Consider the following 23,995-nt stretch of genomic DNA (forward strand, 5'->3'; position numbering starts at 1 on the left):
TGGAACGCTTCTCTGGTGTCTCTCAATAAAGAGGGGGCAAAAATCAGGCAAGTAGCAAAGGGGTTTGGATGGAAGGAGGCCTGTGGAGTGAACCTAGGAGAAGACCAGGAAATCTGGAAGAGGTGTGAAGAAAAGGGTAGAGCTGAAGCAAAGGCTTGTGATGGAGAGAGTAAGACTCATTTCACAGGAAAAGATCAGTAAGTATGCTAACTGATGCCTCCAAGAGCTATTCCATCCTTCCTCCTCCCCTGCCTTCCTCACCCCTAAGAGAAGTGACCCCAAGCACATGAGCCCCTTGCACAGGGGTGTCATGCTCAGGACCCTTAGTGCACAAGGTGGGTGGGCATCTGACCCATAAGCTAGCCAAGCACCTCTGGGAAAGTCCCACCCAAATAGAGACAGTGTTAATCAGGCCAATCAATGTGCTCTCTGGAATTCAACCGCAGTCAGCAAGTTAGCATCACAGCGGTCAGATCTGAAATGATTTTAAATAGATAATCTATCAGAATATATCCATGGCATGTACGAACATCTCTCTAACAGAAAATGCAACACCTACAACTTTACCTAAGCATTCTTTTATGATTCCTGTGACCTTTAACAGTTGCTTTTTAGGCTGCTCGATCATTTACAGAAAATACCTGAGGGTCCACACCAGCGCCTGAATGCTGTACTGCACTTCTGCACGGCTGCTTACCAGTGAAACGCAGTTTGTCCTGTGGACCTCTTATATGGCATTCCTACAGCAGAGGGTTGTGTTTCCACTGCACGCAGGTCAGCAGCAGTGTTTTCCACACACCTCCTCGCACTCTACTTACTTTCAAACAGTGTTTTCCACACACCTCCTCGCACTCTACTTACTTTCAAACAGTGTTTTCCACACACCTCCTCGCACTCTACTTACTTTCAAACAGTATTTTCCTCAGCCAGTTCTCTCTTCTTGGAAGCAAACAAGCGGAAGGTTCACACTTTACGAAGAAAATTACCTTCTTTGACCAGATTTTCAACCTCCACTCAGGTCCTTGACCAGATGTATTCCTGGGATTCTTTCATGTCGATGGCAGCCAGTCCTTGGCTATCTGAGACAGACACAGTGCCACGGGCTGCCCTCCACAGTGTGACCATTGCCCCTAGGCCCCGCCAGCCAGTTTTTGCCCCCAACTTCTCAGATGGAGGCCCATCAGTGCCCTAAGCCCATGTGGCAGATAAGCCTGCTGGACGAACACCCCTCCACAGCAGGCCCAGCTGGCAGAGGACGGAGCCTGAGGGGCCTCCGGCTATAGTGGGGCCAGCATGGAGCAGAGCACAGTCCTCTTTCAGATGCGATGAAGTCACAGTCCGGTCTGTGAAGGGAGGACATGGGCGCTTTGTGGCCCACGAGCCATGGGCTGCCTTATGACTGAGTAGCTTGAAAAAATGAGTCCCCTTCAGTGAAGCACTGACTCAAGCAAAACCCCCAAGACCCATGAGGCTCATCTATCTGCTTGGCCCTCCCTGGGTACCCTCCAAGGTCTGGTTTACCTGGTCCCGAGCAAACCCAAAAGGAGCCCATGAGTCTATCCCTGGCAACTTCAGAGTTGACCAGTACTGCAGGGATGGGCTCGGCCTTGGGAGCTGCCCACCCAGTCACCCACCCAACAGGACCTCCTAGAGCGGAAGTTCTATCCGGTTATCCACCCCGACCTTGACTACCCATCGTACATCATCAATTGTTTGACAGATGTTCTAATGATAGTTTAGGTTCTGAGAAGGACTACAAGGTTTTGATTTCGACATAGGAGCTCTTGTTGAAATGAAGCAGCAAGTTACCTTTTTATCTGCATGCAGTCAGTCATGCACAGTTGAATACGTTGCCATGCTTTCTAATTCAAAAAAATTAGTTTAAAATACTATGTCTGGAAAATTAAAGCTTACATTTTGTTTGATTTGGTCTTATTTTAAAATGCACTCTTCCATCTAGCTTATTCTCCCAGTTAAGCCATGTCTCTAGAATGTTTCCCACTTAAATAAGACACAAGCTGCTCCATACAGCACCTCTGTGCCAGTGAGAAACAGATCCCAGGCTGGATAGCAGCTTGGCTTGGCAAGAGGACAGCAAATTGAAAATGGCACCCCTCTGGGCTAATGAACTGGGAATAGGCAACCCTTCCTCCCACTGGGTGGTGCCCAGTGTCAGGGCATGTACCTTCATAAGCAGAGCACGCGGCTGGTTCTCAGCTTCCCTCCCCCTCTCAGCTGGACCCACTGTGCACAACCTGCCTACTGTACAAAGTAGCCCAGGACAACAGAGATTTAGAACAGGATGTCGAGGACTGTCTTTGTCTCTCTATGACAATAATATTGCTGAAATCTTGTGTTCGGCAGGTCTTTTATCTCATTTTTTTAAGATTTATTTATTTTTAGAGAAGGGAAGGGAGGGAGAACGAGAGGGATGGAAACACCACTGTGAGAGAGAAACATCAATCAGTGGCCTCGCGCATGCACCCCAACGGGGAACCAAACCCACAACCCAGGCATGCATCCTGACAGGGGATCAAGTGGCAGCCTTTTGCTTTGTGGGACAATGCCCAACCAACTGAGCCACACTGGTCAGGGCGTGGCAAGTCTTGATGAACTGTGTGTTAAGTATTAAGAAGTTTACTGTGTAAACAGGTAGAATTGTTTAAAATTCTTTTTTAATTTGTTTTCATTTATATTAATCTGCTCTGAGACACAATGACTGATTCTATAGCCCATTTAAGAAAAGAAAGAGCCCTGGCTGGTGTGGCTCAGTGGATTGAGCTCTGGCCTGGGAACTAAAGGGTCACTGGTTTGAATCCCAGTCAGGGCACAGGACTGGGTTGCAGGCCAGGTCCCCACTTGGGGGTGCGCAAGAGGCAACCGCACATTGATGTTTCTCTCCCTCTCTTTCTCCTTCCCTTCTCCTCTCTCTAAAAATAAATAAAATCTTTTAAAAAAAGAAAAGAAAGAAAAAAGCAGCTTTCCTACAGAACTCTGTACGAGACACATTAAGAGAGGCTCCATAAACTACTGCCCCGCTAGGCTCCCCCAGGTTTCCCTCCATCCTTCAATTTGTCCATCTTTACTGAGCACCACACCTCATCCTCATCACCACCTCCAACACCATCACACATTTCAGGACCATGCAGAGAGCCATGTAGATGCGTTCACCTGTCTCAAGCAGGGGTCTTTCCCAGCTTCACCAACAAAATCATACTCTAAAAGAATATAAACCAATTTGCTGGCAAATTATCCTGACCTCAATTTACGAGCAGAGAAATTAAAAAACTAGAAGGCAATTTTACACCTGCAAACATTAGGGTTTTGTTATAATCCAAACTCTAGGGTTCCTCAGCAGCTGCCCTCCCTTTGCCTGGGCTGGTTAAACACCTGCTCTTTAATTTTTTTAATTATATTTTATGGATTATGCTATTACAGTTGGCCCAATCCTGCCCCCCTACGCCCCATCCACCCAGCAACCACCACCACCACTCCTTCAGGCAATCCCCACACCATTATTCATGTCCTTGGGTCATGAGTATAAATTCTGGGGCTACTCTTATACTATATTTTATAACCCCCTGGCTATTATGTAACTACCTATTTGTACTTCTTAATCCCCTCACCTCTTACCCATTCCTCCACATCCCCCTCCCATCTGGCAACCATCAAAATTCTCTCCATATCCATGATTCTGTCTCTGTTCTTCTTGTTTGTTTAGTTTGATTTTTAGATTCAATTGTTGATACATATGTATTTACTAAATTTTGTTGTTCATAGTTTTTATCTTCTTTTCCTTAAATAAGTCCCTTTAACATTTCATATAATAATGGTTTTGTGATGATGAACTCATTTAGTTTTTTCTTGCCCTTCAACTCTAAATGATAGCTTTGCTGGGTAGAGCAATCTTGGCTGTAGGTCCCTGCTTTTCATGACTTTGAATATTTCTTGCCAGTCCCTCTACCCTGTGAAGTTTCTTTGGAGAAACTTTGATAATCAACTCCTCTGTAGGTAATTATCTGCTTTTCTCTTGCTGCTTTTAAGATTCTCTCTTTATCTTTAACCTTTGGCATTTTAATTATGGAGTGGGCCTCTGTATCCATCTTATTTGGGAGTGTCTGTGTTTCCTGGACCTGCATGTCTATTTCATTCAACAAATTAGGGAAGTTTCCTTTCATTATTTTTTCAAATAACTTCCCAGTTTTTTGGTCTTTCTCTTTTCCTTCCTATAATGTGACTGTTGGAACTGCTAGTGCCAGGTCTGGGGCCACTTAGCAAGTGGTATGGGGGATGGGGGCTCACTGGGGCTTGCTGTTGCTTGTTTGAGAGGATTTAAGAAGTTGTGAAGCATGAGTCAAAATCAGTCATTCATAAGAAAAAGCAGCTTGGGTGAGACAGCGTCTCTGGGGATCTCTAGGGCAGGGCAAGCAGTATTAGCCAGGTTGGTGGAGTCTCAAATATGGCACCTACCTACTGGCTCTGTGACTCTGTAGGGGGAGGGTTCAGAAAGGGACAATGGCCTCTGCCCACCTTTCTGTCTGGGACAAAGCTCCTCCCAGCTCTCGCCTTGATGTGAGACCCTTCAGTTTCTCACTGTATGCCACTGGTGCCTTTCAAGCTGCTACCCCAGAGCTGGAACTCAGAGGAAGTGAGTCTAAACAGGTCTGTGAATGGGTTCTTTAAGAGGAACTGCTTGGGACTCCTAGCAGTTTCTTCCACTGACTCAATCCCTGCTGGTTTTTGCAGCCAGAAGTTATGGGGACTTATGTTCCTGGCACTTAAACCCTGGGCTGGGGGGCCTGGTGTGGGGCTGGGACTCCTTGCTCCTAAAATATCCCCCTCAATTTTTTACCAACCACACGTGGATGTGGGACCAGCCCATTCCACATCTCTGGTCCTCCTACCAGTCTGTTGGATGTGGTTTAATTCCACAGCTGACTTCCATGCAACTTGATTTCTAACAGTTCTGAATGATGGCTATTCTATATTTTAGTTGTAATTCTGATGTGGTTGTGTGAGGAGACAAGCCATCTTTACCTACGCCATCATCTTGACCAGAGGTCAACATCTGCACTTTAAACAGAACATCATAAGCAGACTTGATTTGGCATATATAGTCTCCCCAAAAACTATCTTAAAGCACACCTGATGATATTTACCATTCATCCTCTCTCCCCCAAACCATATAAGGATAAGAAAGACTATCAGAATTAACCCACATCTGGCTTCATAGAAGGTAGCCAAACTATCACCCCTCTAGCACCAGCTGCCACAGGGGAAAGAATGCCAGCCTGAAGCTCAGGTTCCAAGGCCACCAACAAACTGGGTCACCAGAGGTAAGTCACAACTTCTCTAGGGGTCAGATTCCTCACCCATAAAACAAGGGACGCGCGCACATGGATGGCTTCAAGATTCCTTCTGTCTAAAATTCTGAGTTTCAAGATATTTCGAGCCATCTTGAACCTCCATTACTGATTCATAGTATGCTCTCACCTTTGCTATTGACTGAATTATATCTCCCCCACCCAAATTCATATGTTGAAGCCCTAACTTCCAGTGTGATATCTGGAGATGGAGGCCTCTGGGAAGTAATCAGGTTGGATAAAATCATGAGATGGGGCCCTCATAATGGGATCAGTGTCCTTGTAAAAGAGGGAGAGAGAAATCATTCCCTCCCTCTCCATGCACGCACAAAGGTGTGAGCACATGACAAGATGGCGGTCACGTACAAACCAAGAGAAGAAACCTCAGAATGAAACCTACCCTGTAGGTACCTTGACCTGGGACCAGCCTCCAGAAACATAAGAAATACATTTCTGCTGTTTAAACTGCCCAACCTGTAGTATTTATGACAGATTAATTACTTGTTTTTCTTTTCTCCCTTCATTTGGAACTTGTTCCAAATACACTAATACATCGAACTGAACTTCGATGAATTGGAAAGTGATGACTAAGCAGCCAAGCGTTCACTACTACGAACACTCAACAGGAGAACACTGGGTCTTGAACTTGCAGGTATTTAAAAACTTATTACAACAGACTGTAAGTATATCCAAATCTGTTCAGGAAGCCAGAGTCCAGAGAGTGAGGGACATATGTAATGTAAAGTAGTCTATAATGAAGCTAGAGTGGCATCACAGGACATCACATGACATAAGACTTCAATCAGTGCAAAGAAAAACCCATGAGGATGAGCATGGCGCAGCCAGAAGGAAGAGGGCAGGGAAAGGGGATACAGTATTTCCTCACTTATCGCAGGTATTACATTCTAGACCCTCCCGCAAAGTAGGAACCTTACACTTATTCTACTCTTAAACCTACGTAACGTTAACAACATACGTATACAGTACCGCAAAATCCCGCGATATAGCGAAAAATCCGCGATAAATAATTAAATATAATATTTCTTTAAATCCCGCGATACAGTGAGGCCGCGGTAAGTGAACCGCGATAAAGCGAGGGACTACTGTATATAGAACCCGGCCTTCCCCTGGCCCACATGCTCCTGGGATATCTTCTCGCTGGGCAAAGGGCTGGAGTGGCCTTTCAGCAGCAACATATTACTGTGGGGAACAAGGGGTTTCCAGCCAGGTAGGCTAAGGCAGCAGATTTATGGGGAGGGAACGCGAATAAGTGACTGAGCCAGAACATGGCTAAATGAGATGGGACTCACGGGCATTAATAAAGGATAACAGCTAGTATTCACCACGCACTTCTCGCAGCCATACCAGGCACTTCCCACTCGACCGCAGCCCAACCCTATGGCGGGAGATAAGCCTCTTACCTGAACTCCTTGCTACTCAGGCCTGACTCAGGCCTCGAAAGGGCATGGTCCTAAGTGTAGATGATGAGGATCTGTTTTTATGAAGAACAATGACCAGGAGAAAACAAGAAAAACAACAAGGAAATCTAGAGTGGGGTGTAGGAGGCCATAAAGGATGCCCCTCTAGCAACCCAACAGATCAGGGGTCACCCATCAAGCTGGAGGAGCAGAGGAAACACCAAGGGATGAATGAAACTGGGAAGTTCTAACATGCACAGGTTGGATATTCCCCATATATTCCCCATCTCAGGATAAACAGTGAAAGATTTGAAATGGACCAAAAAGATAATTGAGTAACTTCAATGGAAAAATAGGCCTTGTTAGAACATGACTTTCCAAGTTATCTGATGCTATGGGATCTGCGCCTTTGTCTTTAAGCCATTCTGCAACTTTGTCAAGTTATATATAACAGCTAGCAATGCAAGTGATTGCTATTAGCACACAAGCAAAGGAATTACCTGCTAGAGAGACAACTGATCCCCTCAAAGCCCGAGCTGCATCTATTTTAAATTCATTTCAAGAGGGGAGGGCACTTAAACGCTCTTTGAATTTCCCTTCGCACAGGTTGTAACATCTTACTGGTTCCCTCATTAATTAATAAAATCTTTTACATTTGTATGAGAGTCATCATTTTATCTTTTAAAAATTACCTTTTAATACCCACATGCTAAAGTGAAAAGGGTGCCAATATTCTGAATTAGCTTCTCTAAGAAGGAAAAAAGTTCCAGAGGTCAATAATTCTTCCAGCCTTAAATACCTTGAAGTCTACTGACTCTAGCATGCAGAAGGATAAGCAAGTCTCAATTTTTTACTTCTCTACCCTCCTCCATCAGCTGTCTCCAGCTTCCTCATGACTTTCCTTCTCTGACCTCGGCAATTCTTAAATTTCATGGATAATCCAAGGAGCTAGAGGAGAATGGCCAAGGGGCCTCCCTTTATAATAAAACCGTCACCTCTCGCCTGACTCTTAACAGGTGTGACCCATGTATTGTGCACGAACTGGGACACAGGAGAGCTCTTAAGGCTGAGGCCCACCAGGAGCAGGGCCAGCAGAAGAGAGGAAATAGAAATGGGCTACGTCCCTGTAGAATAGGAAAGACAAGTGATGCTGAAACAGTGCTCATAATCTGCCAAATGGTTGTAGAAACAGGCGCACGCAGGAGTTCCAAATGTGGTCTCAGAAGGTAGGCTGCATAGCTCCCCACTTGACAGCTGTGGGGACTTGGCAAGTTATTGATCTCAATAAAGCCTCTGTTTCCTCATCTGAAAATTATCTGCCTCATAGGATTGCTATGAACATTAAATGAGGTAACACCTGTAAAACATTTAGCAATCTTACACACAGTAAATGCACAATAAGTATTAACTTCAATATTTCTTTAAAATTTTTTATTTATTTTTAGAGAGAGGGGAAGGGAGGGAGAAAGAGAGAGAGAGAGAAACATGAATGTGTGGTTGCCTCTCACGCACCCCCAACTGGGGACTGGCCTGTAATCCAGGCATGTGCCCTGACTGGGAATAGAACCAGTGACCCTTTGGTTCACAGGTCAACACTCAATCCACTGAGCCACACCAGCCAGGCCAATATTTTTACTGAGAAAGAAATTTAGCATAATAAAAAAAACCAGGAATATCACAAAGCCTGATTGCCACCTCTTAACTCCTATCTGTCATGTCTTTTTCACCCTCATTGCTAAAAGACCAGTTGACCTTTGTTTCTCAGCTGAATTACTAAATCTCTTACCCGGCCTTGCTTCTATCATCTCATCCTTCTCAAAGCCATTTCTCACACCCTCTAACCCAGTGATATGAAACAGAAATATGCCACCCACATACATAATTTTAAAGTACTAAATTTGAATTTAAATTTTCTAATAGCCATATTATAAAAAGTAAAAATAGGGCCCTGGCCAGCTAGCTCAGTTGGTTAGAGCATCGTCCTCATGTGCCAAGGTTGTGGGTTCAATTCCCAGTCAGGCCACACATAAGAATCAACCAATGAATTCATAAAGGAGTGGAATAACAAATCAATGTTACTCTCTCTCCCTTCCTCTCTAAAATAAAAATTTTAAATAATAAAAGTAAAAATAGGTAGAATTATTTTAATATTATATTTTATTTATCCCAATACAGTCAAAATATTATCATTCAACAGGTAATCAATATAAAAGTTATTTTTTTCTACTACATCTTCTAACTTGAGCATGTATTTTGTACTTACGCACATCTCAGTTCATAATAGCCATAATTTCAAGTGCTCAGCAGCCACAGCTCTCACTGCTCCCCATTTCTTTCAGAAAATCCAAATTCATTACCCCAACAAATTAGGCACTTTCCAATCTGGGTCCCCCTCATATCTCCCCAGACCCGCCCCTTCCATACCTTTGCCTAGTGAAGGATACTTGGTTCATTTCCTTACCACCCCTTCCTGAGACTTGCTCTCGACCCCCAGAACCTGCTATACTCCTTCTCATAGGACATAGCACACCTTATACCAGGCACTGATATCAATACTCAACATGTGAATGTGCCTATTTCCCAGAAGGCCACAGGGCTTCCTTGCCATGCCCACATCCCCAGTCTCTATTAGAGCACTTGGTTCCTGTGAGTGGGAAGGTCTGTGGACTTTCTCTGCACCATACCAAACCCTCACCCCCAAGTAGACTGGGAGCCCCTTGGAGGCAGGATTTTTGTCCTATTTATGTATGTCTAACAGTACCTGCCCCACCTAGGCATTCAAACATACATGAAGTACATTTTTTTTTTTTAAGGGAGGGAAGATATTAGAATTTTTACCAACATCTAGCTACTGACCTTGATCTAACTCTAAAGTTATTTACCCAACTCTCAATTTCAAAGTATACACATGTAAAGGGTTTGGACCAAAAATGATTGAAAGTAGACAAGGTAAAGAAGCAACTAGCTGGAAGAGACATTGTTCCTGGGATTTGTTCTTCTTCTTTTTATTTTTTCCACTGGCACAAAAATCTTTTAGCCTTAAACTGTTTTTCATAGCTGTGCTGGAATAAACGAGAAACCACAAAAATGAAGGCTTCCACTACACCAGTCATCAAATCGCAATGGCAAGAAAGAAACCATCCAAAACTATCCACATTTGATTAAACGCTGATAATTTTAAGTGTTTCTTAACCCATTTAATTCCCAAATTTAACCAATCATTTGCAATGTTCAGACAAAATTCTGCATTGCAGTATTTCTTACAGTTCTCTCCAGCCTCCAGAAGACAGAGGCCTCACTCCTCAGGTCCCATGAACTGCTGTTCTTTTATTTTAATCAGAGACCTTTATAAAAACAACCATTAGGAACCTCAGCCTCAATCCCAATTGTGACTCTTTCTTTACACATGTTAAGTGTCTGCTCTAAGGGTTCTCAGAATGTTAGCTTAGCAGATCCTGAGCGACTCTCTCTCTCAACGTGTTAAGCAGAAAGTAGATAACTTCAATAATAATTACAGAATCTGTGGTTTTCATTTTACACTTCCCTAAGCAAAAGACCTGGCAAAGCCTCTCATGGTTCCCCCATTTTTACAAAAATCTGTCTCCTAAGCAAAAGCTTCTGTTTCCTAGTAGCAGTGAATACACTTTTAAAACTTACAGTTAAAAAAAGAAAAAAATAATTACAATGGCATTTTCTTTTCATACTTCTTCCCGGACATTTTCCACCTAGAACAGAGTCCAGAAGTTTATGTATTTATAAATATATAAATAAATATGTTATTTTTCCCTATGGATCTCATGTTTTCAAATAAGATGGCCTTGACCTGACAAACTACATTAAGTAATAATTCGTTTTTTTCTTTCTTTTATTAAACAGATAAGTCTATTTGTCTATTCAACTGTTTATTCATGCCTTACTATGAGCCAGGCACTATTTTGGACACTGGATAAAGCAGGACACTTAAAACACCTCTGCTTTCATGGAGCTGATCTAGTCAGGCTGTAAACAAAGCAAGGTGAGGGGGACAGAGTGCGGACAGGAGAGGGTCCTACTTTATGTTATTTATTTACTTTTAGAAAGAGGAGACGAAGAGAGAGAAGCATTGACGCAACAGGGAAACATCGGTCAATTGTCTCCCACACATGCTTCAAACCAGGGCCAAACCCTCAACCCAGGCACATGCCCTGATCAGGAATTGAACTGGTGACCTTTAGATTCATGGGATGACACCCAACCAACTGAGCCACATTGGTCAGGACTGAGAGTGTCCTACTTTAGATAGGGTGGTCAGAGAAGGTCTTTTCTGAGCAGAACAGAAAAACAACAATCTTTTTTTTTATTTTTAATAATTTATTTCTTTATTTGTTTATTTATTTATTCATTTTTAGAGAGAAGGGAAAGGAGAAAGAGAAGAAGAGAAAGATCACTGTGTGGTTACCTCTCACTCACGCCCCCAACTGGGGACCTGACGTGCAATCTAATCACGTGCCCTGACTGGGAATCAAACCAGCGACACTTGGTTCACAGGCCGATGCTCAATCCACTGAGCCACAACAGCCAGGGCTTAACAATTCTTAAGAACAAAGCCAAGTGGACATTTTTGGGAAAGTGTTGGGAGGCAGGGGATGAAAGAATAAAATCTCAAATCCAAAGACTAAGTTAATCAAAATGTTAAAGCTTCTGATCAACATGAAATAATCAGTAACATAAAACCCCAATCCAAAAAAAAAAAGGCCCTCCTTTGTTTAATGCAGTTTATATTAAACTTTTTGAAATATAATTAGTTCCCAGCCCCTCAGTCTAGCTTTCAATCCCCCATTTCTACAGTAATAAACTCAGGGGCTCCCTGGGAACTCCCCTCTGAAAGCCAGGGACAGACTCCATCATTTTATGTGAGGGGACAAGGCCACACACAGAAGGCGCTAAGATGAGGGCTGGGCCCCCCCTTAAGTGAGAATTTTTCACACAAAAACCCAAATACTAAAAAAGTAAGACCTTGTCCCGCAGGAGATGTAACTTTCTAAATTCTGTACCCTTCCTCTCAGCCATGCCCTCTTCAGCCAGCTACAGGCCAGCCTCCAGCCCTGGTCAACTTTGAACTGAGCCTTTGGAAGTTTAAATTGGCTCTTCACCACCACGTGAGATGCTGAGGCCATCCCCTTGGCCAAAATACCTTACTCTCGTATTTTCTACCTTTCCCAGTCTTCCCTCCCTCCTTCTGAGCCCTCTGAGTCCCACCTTGCTAAAGAGTCCAAGCCCCAGCTCAGCTCATCCTGCTTTTTACTTCTCCTGCACATACAACCTGTCCCTCAGGAATCATCTCATTTCCCAAAGAAAAATCTCAGGACACATTGTCAGTACACAGATACGTGTTATATGAATTACTCTAATTCCAATGCTTGGGATACTTCATAATTTAAAGCAAATAATTTCTCAAAACTTGGGATGTCGCCCTGGCTGTTGTGGCTTAGTAGATTGAATGCCAGCCTGTGAACACACAGGTTTCCAGTTCAATTCCCAGTCAGGGCACATGCCTGGGTTGTGGGCCAGGTCCCCAGATGGGGGCTGCTAGAGGCGGCCAATCAGTTTCTCTCCCTCTCTTTCTTCCTCCCTTTCCTTCTAAAAATAAATAAAAATCTAAAAAAAAGAAAAAGAAAAAGAAACTTAGGATGTACCTATACATAGTCTAATGAGATAGCCCAGGAAACTGGGACTGTCTGGGATAATTCACACTGTGATCACAGTCACAGGCCTTTGATTACTGCTCTTTTCTCTAACAAACAACTTTATTTTTCAAGAAATCTAACCTCATCCTCCAAAAGGATTTGGAGCTACTTCCAGGAATAAGAATAAAGTGAGATAATGGCTTTAAGACCAGAATGCTGGTATTTCCAGGTTATTTCAACAGCTCGGAGAGCTACTGAGCTAAGAGGATCGTCATGGAAAACAATCAGCCTCACTTGCCATACAGACCTTGGCCCTTAACGGGATGGATCACATATGCGCTGTGGCCCAGGGAAATCCAGAACTACCTCTAGGCTGGAAACATGCCTCTCTCTAGCATATTTCCACCAAGAGGAAGAAGCATCTTGGATTCAGCAGGGCACATAACCCTCCTGTCCTTGCCTCCTCCTCTAAGCATCCCCTGAAGTACTATGAACTGGAAAAGGTTCTTACCACTATCTAAGAACAATGGTCCTCCAGGGCTGTCAACAGAGAATTCATTTGGCCTTCTGACCCACAAGGAGACAAGTCTTACTGAGCTCACCGCTGCCTACTGGCAAGACCTCCAGATATGTTAACAGACAAAAATACTGACCAAGTCTAGAACTTTTTAAATGTTAAGAAATATTTTTTAAATATATTTTATTGATTATGCTATTACAATTGTCCCAATGTTTCCCCCTTTGCCCCCATCCACCCAGCACCCCACTTCCCTCCAGCAGTCCCACCCCCCCTTAGTTCATGTCCATGAGTCATACATAAAAGTTCTTTGGCTTCACCCTTTCCTATACTATTCTTAACATCCCCCTGTCTATCTTGTACCTACCAATTTGTACTTCTTAATCCCTGCACCTTTCCCCCCATTCTCCTCCTTCCCCCTCCCAGCTGATAACCATCCAAATAATCCCCATACCTATGATTCTGTTCCTGGTTCTGCTTGTTTGTTTAGTTTGTTTTTTAGATTCAGTTGTTGATAGTTGTGAATTTGTTGCCATTTTAATGTTTAAAGTTTTTATCTTCTTTTTCTTATATAGTTCCCTTCAGCATTTCATATAATGAGGGCTTGATGATGAACTCTTAAGTTTTACCTTGTCTGGGAAGCACTTTATCTGCCCTTGGATTCTAAACAATAGCTTTGCTGGATAGAGTAATCCAGGTGGGAGGTACTTGCTTTTCATCACTTTGAATACTTCTTGCCAGTCCCTTCTTGCCTGCAAAGTTTCTTTTGAGAAATCAGCTGACAGTCTTATGGGAATTCTTTCGTAGGTAACTGCTTTTCTCTTGCCGCTTTTAAGATTCTCTCTTTATCTTTCACTTTTGGCATTTTAATTATGATGTGTCTTGGTGGTCCTCTTTGGGTCCAACTTGTTTGGGACTCTCTGTGCTTCCTGAACTTGTATGTCTATTTCCTTCACAAAATTAGGGAAGTTTTCTTTCATTATTTTTTCAAGTAAGTTTTCAATTTCTTGGTCTTTCTCTTCTCCTTCTGGCATCCCTATGATTCAAATGTTGGTATGTTTAAAAATGTCTCAGAGGCTCCTTATTCTATCCTCAATTTTTTTGAATTTTTTTTCTTGCTGTTTTGATTGAATGCTTTTTTCTTCCTTATGTTCCAAATTGTTGATTTGATTCTTGGCTTCATCCCCTCTACTGTTGGTTTGCTGTAAATTTTTATCTATTTCACTTCTGCCTAGGTCTTTTTTATACTGTTGCAATACCCATTGAGTTCTTTGAGCATCCTGATAACCAGTGTTTTGAACTCTGAATCTGATAGGCTGCTTATCTCCATTTTGTTTAGTTCCTTTTCTGGAGTTTTGTTCTATTCTTTCATGTGGGCCATATTTCTTTGTTTCCTCAATTTGGCAGCCTCCCTGTGTTTCAGTGTATTAGGTAGAGCTGCTTTGACTCCCTGTCTTAGTAGCATGGCCTATTGTAGAAAGGGCACCTGTAACCCTGACTGGTATAGCTCAGTGGGTTGGGCATCTTCCCACAGACTGAAAGGTCGCCGGTAGGATTCCCATTCAGGGCACAGGCCTGAGCTGCAGGCCAGGTCCCCAGTTGGGGGTGTGTGAGAGACAAGGAATCAATGATGTTTCTCTGCCTCTCCTTCTCCCTCTCTTCCCCTCTCTCTAAAAAATAAATAAATAAAATGTTAAAAAGAAAAAGTCACCTGTAAATTGTGCGGGGTAGAGCCTTAGGTAATCACCCGGGGCTGAGCAACCCGTTTCACTGCTTTGTGGCTGTGTGTCGGGGAGGGCTCTGAGAGGGGACAGTGCCACTGCCTGGCCTCTGGAGATATGCCCAGGAGGAAGCTGTCTCCTGGCACTTGCCCTGTTGCAGTCACTTCTCTTTCTCCCTGTATGCCACTTGTGCTCTTCCAGCTGTTGCCCTGGTGCTGAAGCCCAGAAGGGGTGGGTCTATGTACATCCTGAGACCATTATGGGCCCTTTAAGAGAAGTCTCCTGTTGAATCCTTCATTTTCTTCTGCCGCCCTAAGCCCCACTGGTTTTTATAGCCAGAAGTTATGGGGACTTACTTCCTGGTGCTGGAACCCTGGGCTGGGATCGCTCACTCCCGAGGTATCCCTCCTGATTTTGACCCACCACACATGGATGTGGGACCTCCCATTCGGCCACCTCTCCACGCCACTCTGTGTCTCTGTGCCTGCCTACACACCTAGATGAATGTGGCTTCTTTAAATCCTTGGTAGACTTCCCTACAGCTCGATTTCCTGATGAATCTAGGTGGTTCGTTTTGTAACCTAGTTGTAATTTTTGTTGTAGTTGTGTGAGGAGGCAAAGTGTGTTTACCTACGCCTCCATCTTGACCTGAAATCTAAATATTCAGAAATTTAATGAAATTGCCCTTTGATCTAATAAAAGCACTGCTTGAAATGTAACAAAACATAATAACAATTCAAAAGAAGAATGCAGCCCACTTAATGACGCTTTCTTCCTAATAGAAAACAATTGGAAACCATCATCAGGGGATTTTATGAAGCCTTTGAAAGAAAAAAATCCCAAGGTTCTTTTTATTTGACTCTGTCACTAAGATTTTTTTCCTATTTTCCCTCAATATTCCAATGTATTTTAATTGAGATATAATTTTCATGTAACATTTGTTTCTGGTATATGAGATAATGATTCAATATGTATATATATTGCAAAATGATCACAATAAGTCTAGTTAGCATCTGTCACCATAGTCTTTTTTCTTGTGATGAGAACTTTTAAGATCTATGGCTCTCTTACCAAGTCTTAAAGATGCAGTACAGTATTATTAACTATAGTCACCATGCTATATATTGCATTACATCCCCACATGTTTTAACTAATTAATGATGGTAAATTACTTTTAAATGAAAGAAAATTTGCCATTAGATTCAACAAAGGTATTAAGTACTCCTATTTGCGCAGAATGCTTGCTTAAAAAAAATTTTTTTTTGTTTTTTTTTTTAAGATTTTATTTATTTATTTTTAGAGAGACGGGAAGGGAGGGAGAAAGGGAGAAAAACATCAATGTGCAAGAAATACATCAATCAGTTGCCTCTCACATGCCCCCAGTCGGGGACCTGGCCCGCAGCACAGGCATGTGCCTTTACTGGGAATTGAACCAGTGACCTTTCAGTTTGCAGGCCAGCACTCAATCTACTGAGCCACACCAGCCAAGGCTGCTTGCTTTTTTTTAAATAAGAAAACATACTGAAAAAAACTTAAGCTTCACGTTCCTTCGAGTTCTGTATTATCTAAATTGTTCTCAAGAGCCTCCAAATTATAAGGTAAGGCCAGTAATAAAAGGTTAATTAAAGATTAGTCAGTATATTAGCTTTAAGGCTAATATATCCTAAAGTACTAAAGCTAATTACAGCCAACCTTTTAGTAAGTTTTGAATAGAAGATATTTGCATGTGGTATACAATTCAAAAAGTATGAAAAGTCACACAGTGAAAAATAAATCTCCCTTCCACCCTGGCCCTCAGCCACCCAGTTTCTCAACTTGTATCATTCCAGAGATATTCTACAGTGCCAGCAGGTCTGGATGACTTGGAATGTGAAAGACATTTTGCTCAGGGCTTTGAAAGGAAGGCTCATCATGCAGGTAGTACTAACACCAGCCCCAATTTTCAACTGAGGAGACCTGTTTGTGGCCTAGAGTGAAGATGCCACTGGCCAAAAGTCTCATGGTAATAAAAGACAAGGTCCATATTTTTGGAACCCATCCTCATCCCATCCCCACTTCCCAACACACACATATACACACAGAGCCCTTAAACAAAGGTGACTTCGGGTCATCTTGTTCCCTCTGCCTGAACACTCTTGCACCAACCTTCACCATCCCTTTGCCTAGCTAATTTGACTTTCCATATACATTTTACAATCAGCTGGTCTTTAAAAACATCTTACTGGGATTGTGGGATTGTGTTAAACCCACAGATCAATTTGTGGAGAATTGGTATTTTAACAATACATACCGAGTCTTCCAATCCATAAACAGTTTGTCCACTTATTTTAGATCATCTTTGATTTCTTTCTTTTGCAGTTTTTGGTGTGCAGATCCTGTACATATTTTGTTAGATTTATACCTAAGTATTTCGCTCTTTTTGGAGCAACTGTAACTAATACGGGTTTTTGGTTTTGTTTTTTTTTTTTATTTCAATTTCCAATGATTTGTTGCTAGGATACAGAAATACAATTGATTTTTGTGTGTCGACCTTGTATCCTGCAATCTTACTAACTTTCTTATTAGTCCCAGGAGCTTTTGTACAGATTCCCATGGAGTTGTCTACATAGATAATCATGCCATCTGCAAACAGGGACAGTTGTTCTTTCTTTCCGGTCTGTATGCCTTCTATTCATTTTTCTTGCACTGGTTAGCACTTTCAGTAGGATGGTGAATATAGTGGTGAGAGCAGTCGTCATTGGCTTGTTCCCCATCTTTGGGGAAAATATTCACTCTTTCACCACTATGTTAACTGCACCTATCTATGTATGTTAGCTGTAGATTTTTGGTAGATGCCCCTTTTCAGGTTGAGAATGTTCCCTTCTCTTACTAGTTTGCTGGTAGCATTTATCATGAATGAAAGCTGAATTTTGTCAAATTTTTTTCTGCATCCATTGACATAATTGTGTGGTTTTGTTAAACTGTTCATATGGTGGAATACATCTATTGATTTTGGAAAAGTGGAACAGCCTTTTGTTCTTTGGATAAATCACAACTGATGTGGTGTACTATTCTTTTACAGAACGTTGCTGGCTTTGATTTCCTAATATTTTGCTGAGGACGTCTGTGTCTGTGCTCATGAGGACAACTGGTTGGTACAGTGTTCTTTTCTTGAACTGTCTTTGTCTGGTTTTATAAAACAGATATGTATACTATATACTTTTCTGAGATCTTGGATGATAATTTTACTATTTTTAATCATCATGAAAACTTAACAGTAGCTTTATCTTTGCTTTTCTGCTAGACTTTGATTGCAAGTCCTTGACCAGAAAGACAACTTCCAAAGATAACAACAATCTTCCTAAGGGAAAATGAGACTGTTTTTACAAGGGGCCACTGAAGGTCTGGAAATGCAATGCAGTAAAACCCACTACTTTACCACCATCACCTGCATGACCCTCCTTTGTCCGGGCACGTCCCCCAAAGAGTAGGATTTGTGAGGGATTGTGCTGAGTGGCTTTGGATGAAAAACAGACATGGTTTCCACCAAATAAAATATATACTATTATCTCACCCTGAAATACAAATACTCATATTTGTCTTTGAGTTATCTAGTAAAGTACCAATCAAACATTAACTCCTACAATTCCTAAAATGCTCAATCATTCACCCACATGCTACTTACTGAGGAAGTCAAGACACAACAGGATTAAGAGATTTCAAGATCAACAGAGCTAAAATTTGAATTTAAACATCTCCTATTACCCAACTTTGTTAGAAAAAGTCCTACACAAATGCAATGCAATGTTAGAAGGTCAATTAGGCAAGGGAGGGTCTCAAGAATGCAATCTGAAACAAGAGAGTTCCCTGAGGGGTCTTTTAAGAACTATAATGCTGATTCTGCTCCCATCCCCTCATTGCAGGAAGCTGGCAGGTCTGTTGGGTGAGGACACCACACAAAAATCGCACTTGTAGGAACAGCACACTGCACACCAAGAAATCAAAATCCTTGGAAGTCTGTTCTTAGGCATGTAAAAGTCATCCTAAAGGTCACCAGGCTGCTCAAAGACCACAGAAATGTCATTGGACTCGGTTTCCTGCTCTGCTGTGAAACAATTCAAAATGATGTGTTTGGGAGGCCGTAAAGAGCACACTCTGAAACCAGACTTCCTACGTTCAAATCCCAGCTCTACCGTGGCACGTGAGCCATGTGGCCTTGTTAGAAACAAGGACATAGTGACTCCCAAACCAGTAAAAAGTCATTAGTAACAAAGAGCAAATGTAATTAAAGGGTCTTAAGGGCAAATGTAATTAGAGGATCTCTAAGAAGGGAGCTGACAGCACTGGCATATCTACAAACCACAGAAGGGGCATTTAGATAACCGTGTTAGATTGTAACTCCGGAGTAACCAGTAATGGAGAAACGGGGAAGGAGGAGAGGGGAGGGGGAGCTAATTGCGTTAGGGCGGGAAAGCTAATCGCTCTCACTTTAGGGCAAGGAAATAATCACTTTAGGGTGGCAATTTTAGGGTGGGGAAGGTAAGACTATAAAACCAGGTTCCTTTGTCTACTTGGCGCGCACATACTCCTGGCTGTGAGGGTGCGCCCGGCTCTGCAGACTCGTGAATAAAGGCCTCGCTTTACTGCTCAAGTCCTGTGTCCCAGTTTTTATTGTGAGCGTTTCTCACAACCTTAAACAATTCACAACCTCTGTGCCTCAATTTCCTCATCCATAAAATGGGGATGACAACAGTAGAGTATGCACTCAATAATGATGCCTGTTATTATTTCTCAGAAAGCCTTGTCCAATCCAGGACTTGTCCTCTTCTGACACTGTCATTATATCATGGTATGTGTGACAGTATGCCTCTTCCTCCAACCCCATCCCAAAAACAAAATTCTGCTTTCAACAAAGGTGATGGGGGAAAAAATAAGCAAAAGACCTACATTAAATATTTCTTTAAATAAAGCCTGGGAGCTAAAAAAACAGTAAGTTTTCATAGAATCCACATTCATAAGGAAGAAGGTAATTTAAATCAACAGTTTAAACCAACTCCTTTCCCACAAAAAGTACATTTTTACTGTTTGATATAATAATCACAGGAGACATTCTCCCCAACTAAAAGGTAGGAATGAGTTTAATTTTTAAAATATATAATCTATGAAAATGTACTGATTCATTTTCATAATATTTCAGATTACTTTCACTATTAAATAACATTCCATTTAAAATACCAATTTAACTTTTAAATCAGTAGGAACTGACCTACCTTTAATTCAAATATACAATTGTAATTTGGGATTAGCATTTTTATCAAATTTCTCTAAAAACAGGAAATATGACCCTGGCTGGTGTGGCTCAGTGGATTGAGTGCCAGCCTGAAAATCAAAGGGTTGCCGGTTCAATTCCCAGTCAGGGCACATGCCTGGGTTGCGGGACAGGCCCCCACTTGGGGGTGCACAAGAGGCAACCACAAATTGATGTTTCTCACCATCTCTTTCTCCCTCCCCCTCTCTCTAAAAATAAAAATAAAATCTTTAAAAGTAAAAAATAAAAACAGAAAATATGAATGAGCAATAATGAGCAATAATGATAGCTAATGTTTCCTACACACTAATTAAGCAAGTACCTAATGAGCTTGGTGCTAATTTCTACATATTACTTCATTCTCTTAATCCTTTGAGGGAGGTAGAGGCTCGTTTCACAGAAAAACCTCAGCTTTGAGGTTGACTATTAATGGTTCTGATAGAGAACCGATTGCCAGACCTCTATGAGGTTTTACTGCTACGATGATAAGAAAGACAAACTTTAATGTGTATGTGAATCACTTGGAGAAATCTTGTGAAAATGCAGATTATGATTCAGAAAATCTCGGGTGAGGCCCCTCTGATTCTGCATTCCTGACAAGCTCGCCAGTGCTAGAGATGCTGTTAACCACACTTGGAGTAGATCAAGGATCTACAGGTTGTAATGGGTCACAGACCACAAAGAAATGTCTATAAAAGCTAAAGTGAAAAAACTCAAACTTCTCTTAAAAACCACAATTAGAACTTATCTCTATTTCTTGATGAAATTCTGAGCCTTGTAACATCTTAGAAATATCTTCATAACAACTTCTCTTCCTTTCCAGTTTAAATTTAGATTCCAATTTTTTGCACTTTTGTGGGGTTTTTCCCCCTATAAACCCTGATTTTTATCAAGGCTGAGAATCCAAGTACATAGAAGACTGTTTCAAGTTGCCATATCTTTCAAGCAGGTTCCCTCCCATCCTTCACTCACCTCCACACAACCTCTCTCTGTTTAAATTCTAGAGATTAGACCAATGGCAGACTTAGGTGAGATTTTAGGGGCTAAGCCCGAAAGTCCTTACAAATGCAAAGGAAAGCTCTACACCAAAATAACACCTTACCATACCGCTGGCTTCCATTTCTGGCCTTAGGTGACAAAGTTCCAGCAATGAGGTGATAACTGCTGGATAACATTTTATACAAACGACTGGGTTTCAATTCTTTATCCAGCTCTTTTGAGTGGCAAGTTCTATTTACTTTCAAAAGTCCACAGAGGAAACAAAGCAAGGTGCTTAACAAGGCCCTATATTCTACCTGGACCCAAGTTCCCGCCCAGTCTCTTATTCATTTCTGATTATCTCTGTTGTACTCAAACATTGGCTAGCTGCCTCTTTTAAAAAGTAGTTACACACCTACCCCCACCTCCTCCACTCTCTTTGGTAACAGCATATCTACAGAACGAGCCTATCTCAGAGCACTGCAGCTTAGAGGATCAGGTCAGTTTAAAATTCTGGAAAGGGATAACCTGCTCCTTTTGTCTTTCCTTTCTGTCCTTCAAAAATACCCTCCAGCAATCAGCAGAACAAGCATTTCACCCAGGAGATAAAACATCCCATGATCCTGCAATTTACAAACACTGAGACCTTTATTGAAAAGGTGTCCCCAAATGACGTTATTCCTAAGGCACGTTTATCTATGTACTCAAGTCAGCACAAGAAGCCCAGTGCTTGTAAGAAACAAAATGCACATACATTACAGCTCTGTGCAAATAAATGGCTTCTCTGGCTGAGAAGTCCATAAAGTCTTGCTGCCTGGCCTAGGAGGAAGGCCCACCTGTGACAGGGAATATCGGGACAGTTTTTTCTGAACGATAGCATGCCCTGTCCACAACAGAGCTAAAGAACTGCCCAGAGAGGCCTGTTACAAAACCACAAAAGAGGGGCTGAGTTGACAGGCCCCTGCCTTGAACACCCTGGAAGCTAAAAATAAGAATTCTGAGAAATGAGCTCTACCATAGGCAAGTCCAACAGAAAGTTCTCTGTTTCTGTTACCTCCCAAACTGGCTGCCCTCCCAGAGTGATTTAACTCTGGGTACCAATTGGGCAAAGCCAGCCACCGTGCTGAGGCGGAGGAGTCAGGGATGCTGGTTCTGCCTAGGTTAATTAAGGAATCAGACCTCTGCTGTACAAACTGGAGACTTTTGTGAACAGACCTGGGCTCCCCCACTGCATCTAGGCTACATGGCTCCATTCAACAAACATTTATTGAACGTCTGTCATATGCCCGGCGCTGCTAGGAGCCAGGGAGGAAACCAAGCCACAGTCCCCAGTGGTGGAAGCAGACAGAGAAGGACCATCGGGAGGGGTGGACATTGTGCGGGCCTGAAAACCTGTCACAACAAGTTGCTATGACCAGTAGTACCCAGGAGACAGCACAGCCTCTAGGCCGGCTCCGCAAACCACCAAGCATGAGACGGCGAAGGCGGGAGCAGACAGGTAGGCCCGGGGACAGGTGTTCAGGTAGGAGGCGCATACCTGAAGCGGCAGGGCAGAGTTCCCAAGGGGGTGGGGAGGGCGGCCCTGGGACCCCGGGAGGGAGAGGGGGTGCGTGGAGCTGGGGTCTGGTCCCACGAAGCAGATGCACGGCAGAGGCTAACCGGGCCTGCGCCCCCGGAGCACAGCAAGGGGGGAAGGCGCGCGGCTAGGCCGCCGGCCGTTACCTGGGGCCCCGCCCGGCACCTACCACTTGGGCGACCTTGAGGCAGCCGAGCGCGCTGCGCAGGTAGTCGGGGTCGCAGCGCAGGCCGGCCAGTCCGCGGCGCTGGCTCACCGGCTCCGTGGTGGGCTGGTACGGGCTGCTGGCGCCCGAGATCATGGAGGTGCTCGAGGCCTCGCCCTCGAAGCCGTCCAGCTCCTCGCCGCTCCGCATGCTGCCGCCTGGCCCGAGCCGCCTAGCGCGGCCAGCCCCCGGCGCCTGGAGCTGATGGGCTCAGCGGGGCCGCCGCATCGCCGCCGCCGACTGACTGACCGCCTGCGGCCCGCCCCGCCGCTGCTGCCTCCTCCTCTGCGCCCGCCGCCTCCTGCGGCCCCGGCTCGGTCCGCTCAGGCTCGGCTCCCGCCGCCTCGGCAGCGGAAAGGAAAGGAGGCGGGAGCGGCCGGAGAGGGAAGGAGGCGGGAGCCGGCGCGGCGGGACGGGAGGGGGCGGAGCAAGTGCCCGCTCGCCAGCCGCTCGGCAGCGCTCCTAGGCTCGGGAGAGGCGGAGGTGGCGGCCGCGCCGCTGCCCTCGGGGGGCGGGACGAAACGGGGCGGGGCGTCCTTAGGCCCCGCCCTCACCTGCCAGTGCGTGGGGTCGGTGCAGCGGCTCTGTGCCCCGCGATTCCGGAGGGCCAGAGTGGAGGTCCGGGAAGGCGGGTTGTGGGGACCCGGAGGAACCGGGGCTGAGAGGGAGGGTGGAGGTGGACCCAGGGGCAAGGAGTTGCTGTCCTAGGGAGCTGTTTCAGTTTTTCCTCTGGAGGATGGAGGGTCCTCTGCAGGTAGCCTGGTGGACTTCGCGGTGAAGACGAAGATGCGCTGCGCAATTTGGCTACTGGGAACAGTGCATGGCCCAGGGTGGGCCTAACTCGGACTTTCTGGCTCACAAGAAGGGGCTAAGTGTCTGCGCTCCCACACTGGGCGCCTCTAAGGCCAGGGGCAGAACGCGGCAGGGGTATGCAGTAGGGGTGAGAGTCGCTTAGTAAGGATCTGCAGGGCAGACACTCGGTAAATATTTGTGAAGAATTGCAGTCTAAGTTCTGGATCCACCAGCCTGACCGAGAAAGGGCGCTACCACACAGTGACCTTCTCTTAGCTGAAAAGGTTCTGCGATCTCTGTCTAATCAAGTTAAAAACAGACTTTCGCGCTGAAGAGCATTAATTAGGGACCAATTTGCAATTCAAGTGTGAAGGCTTAAGTAAAACACTGACTTTCTAAGAATTGTCGCTTTGGTGTTGAACTCTTTACACATCACAAATGTGATGGGAGCTTCCTGTGCTCCAGGTACTGA

At 43.9% G+C, this 23,995-nt stretch overlaps 1 protein-coding gene across 1 annotated transcript in view; it reads right to left on the minus strand.

Annotated features, from left to right (window-relative positions):
* The window catches only part of CMTM4 (CKLF like MARVEL transmembrane domain containing 4), a 59,700-nt gene extending 36,636 nt beyond the window's left edge, over nucleotides 1-23,064 (minus strand). Inside the window, exon 1 of the mRNA XM_090260623.1 lies at nucleotides 22,696-23,064. Within this exon, the coding sequence (XP_090116749.1) occupies nucleotides 22,696-22,881 (186 nt within the window). The 5' untranslated portion in view covers nucleotides 22,882-23,064. The remainder of the gene's footprint in view (nucleotides 1-22,695) is intronic.
* Between the last annotated feature and the right edge of the window lie 931 nt (nucleotides 23,065-23,995).

Source organism: Furipterus horrens, unplaced genomic scaffold, assembly GCF_987537825.1.
Source record: "Furipterus horrens unplaced genomic scaffold, mFurHor1.1.pri manual_scaffold_13, whole genome shotgun sequence".
NCBI lineage: Eukaryota > Metazoa > Chordata > Mammalia > Chiroptera > Furipteridae > Furipterus > Furipterus horrens.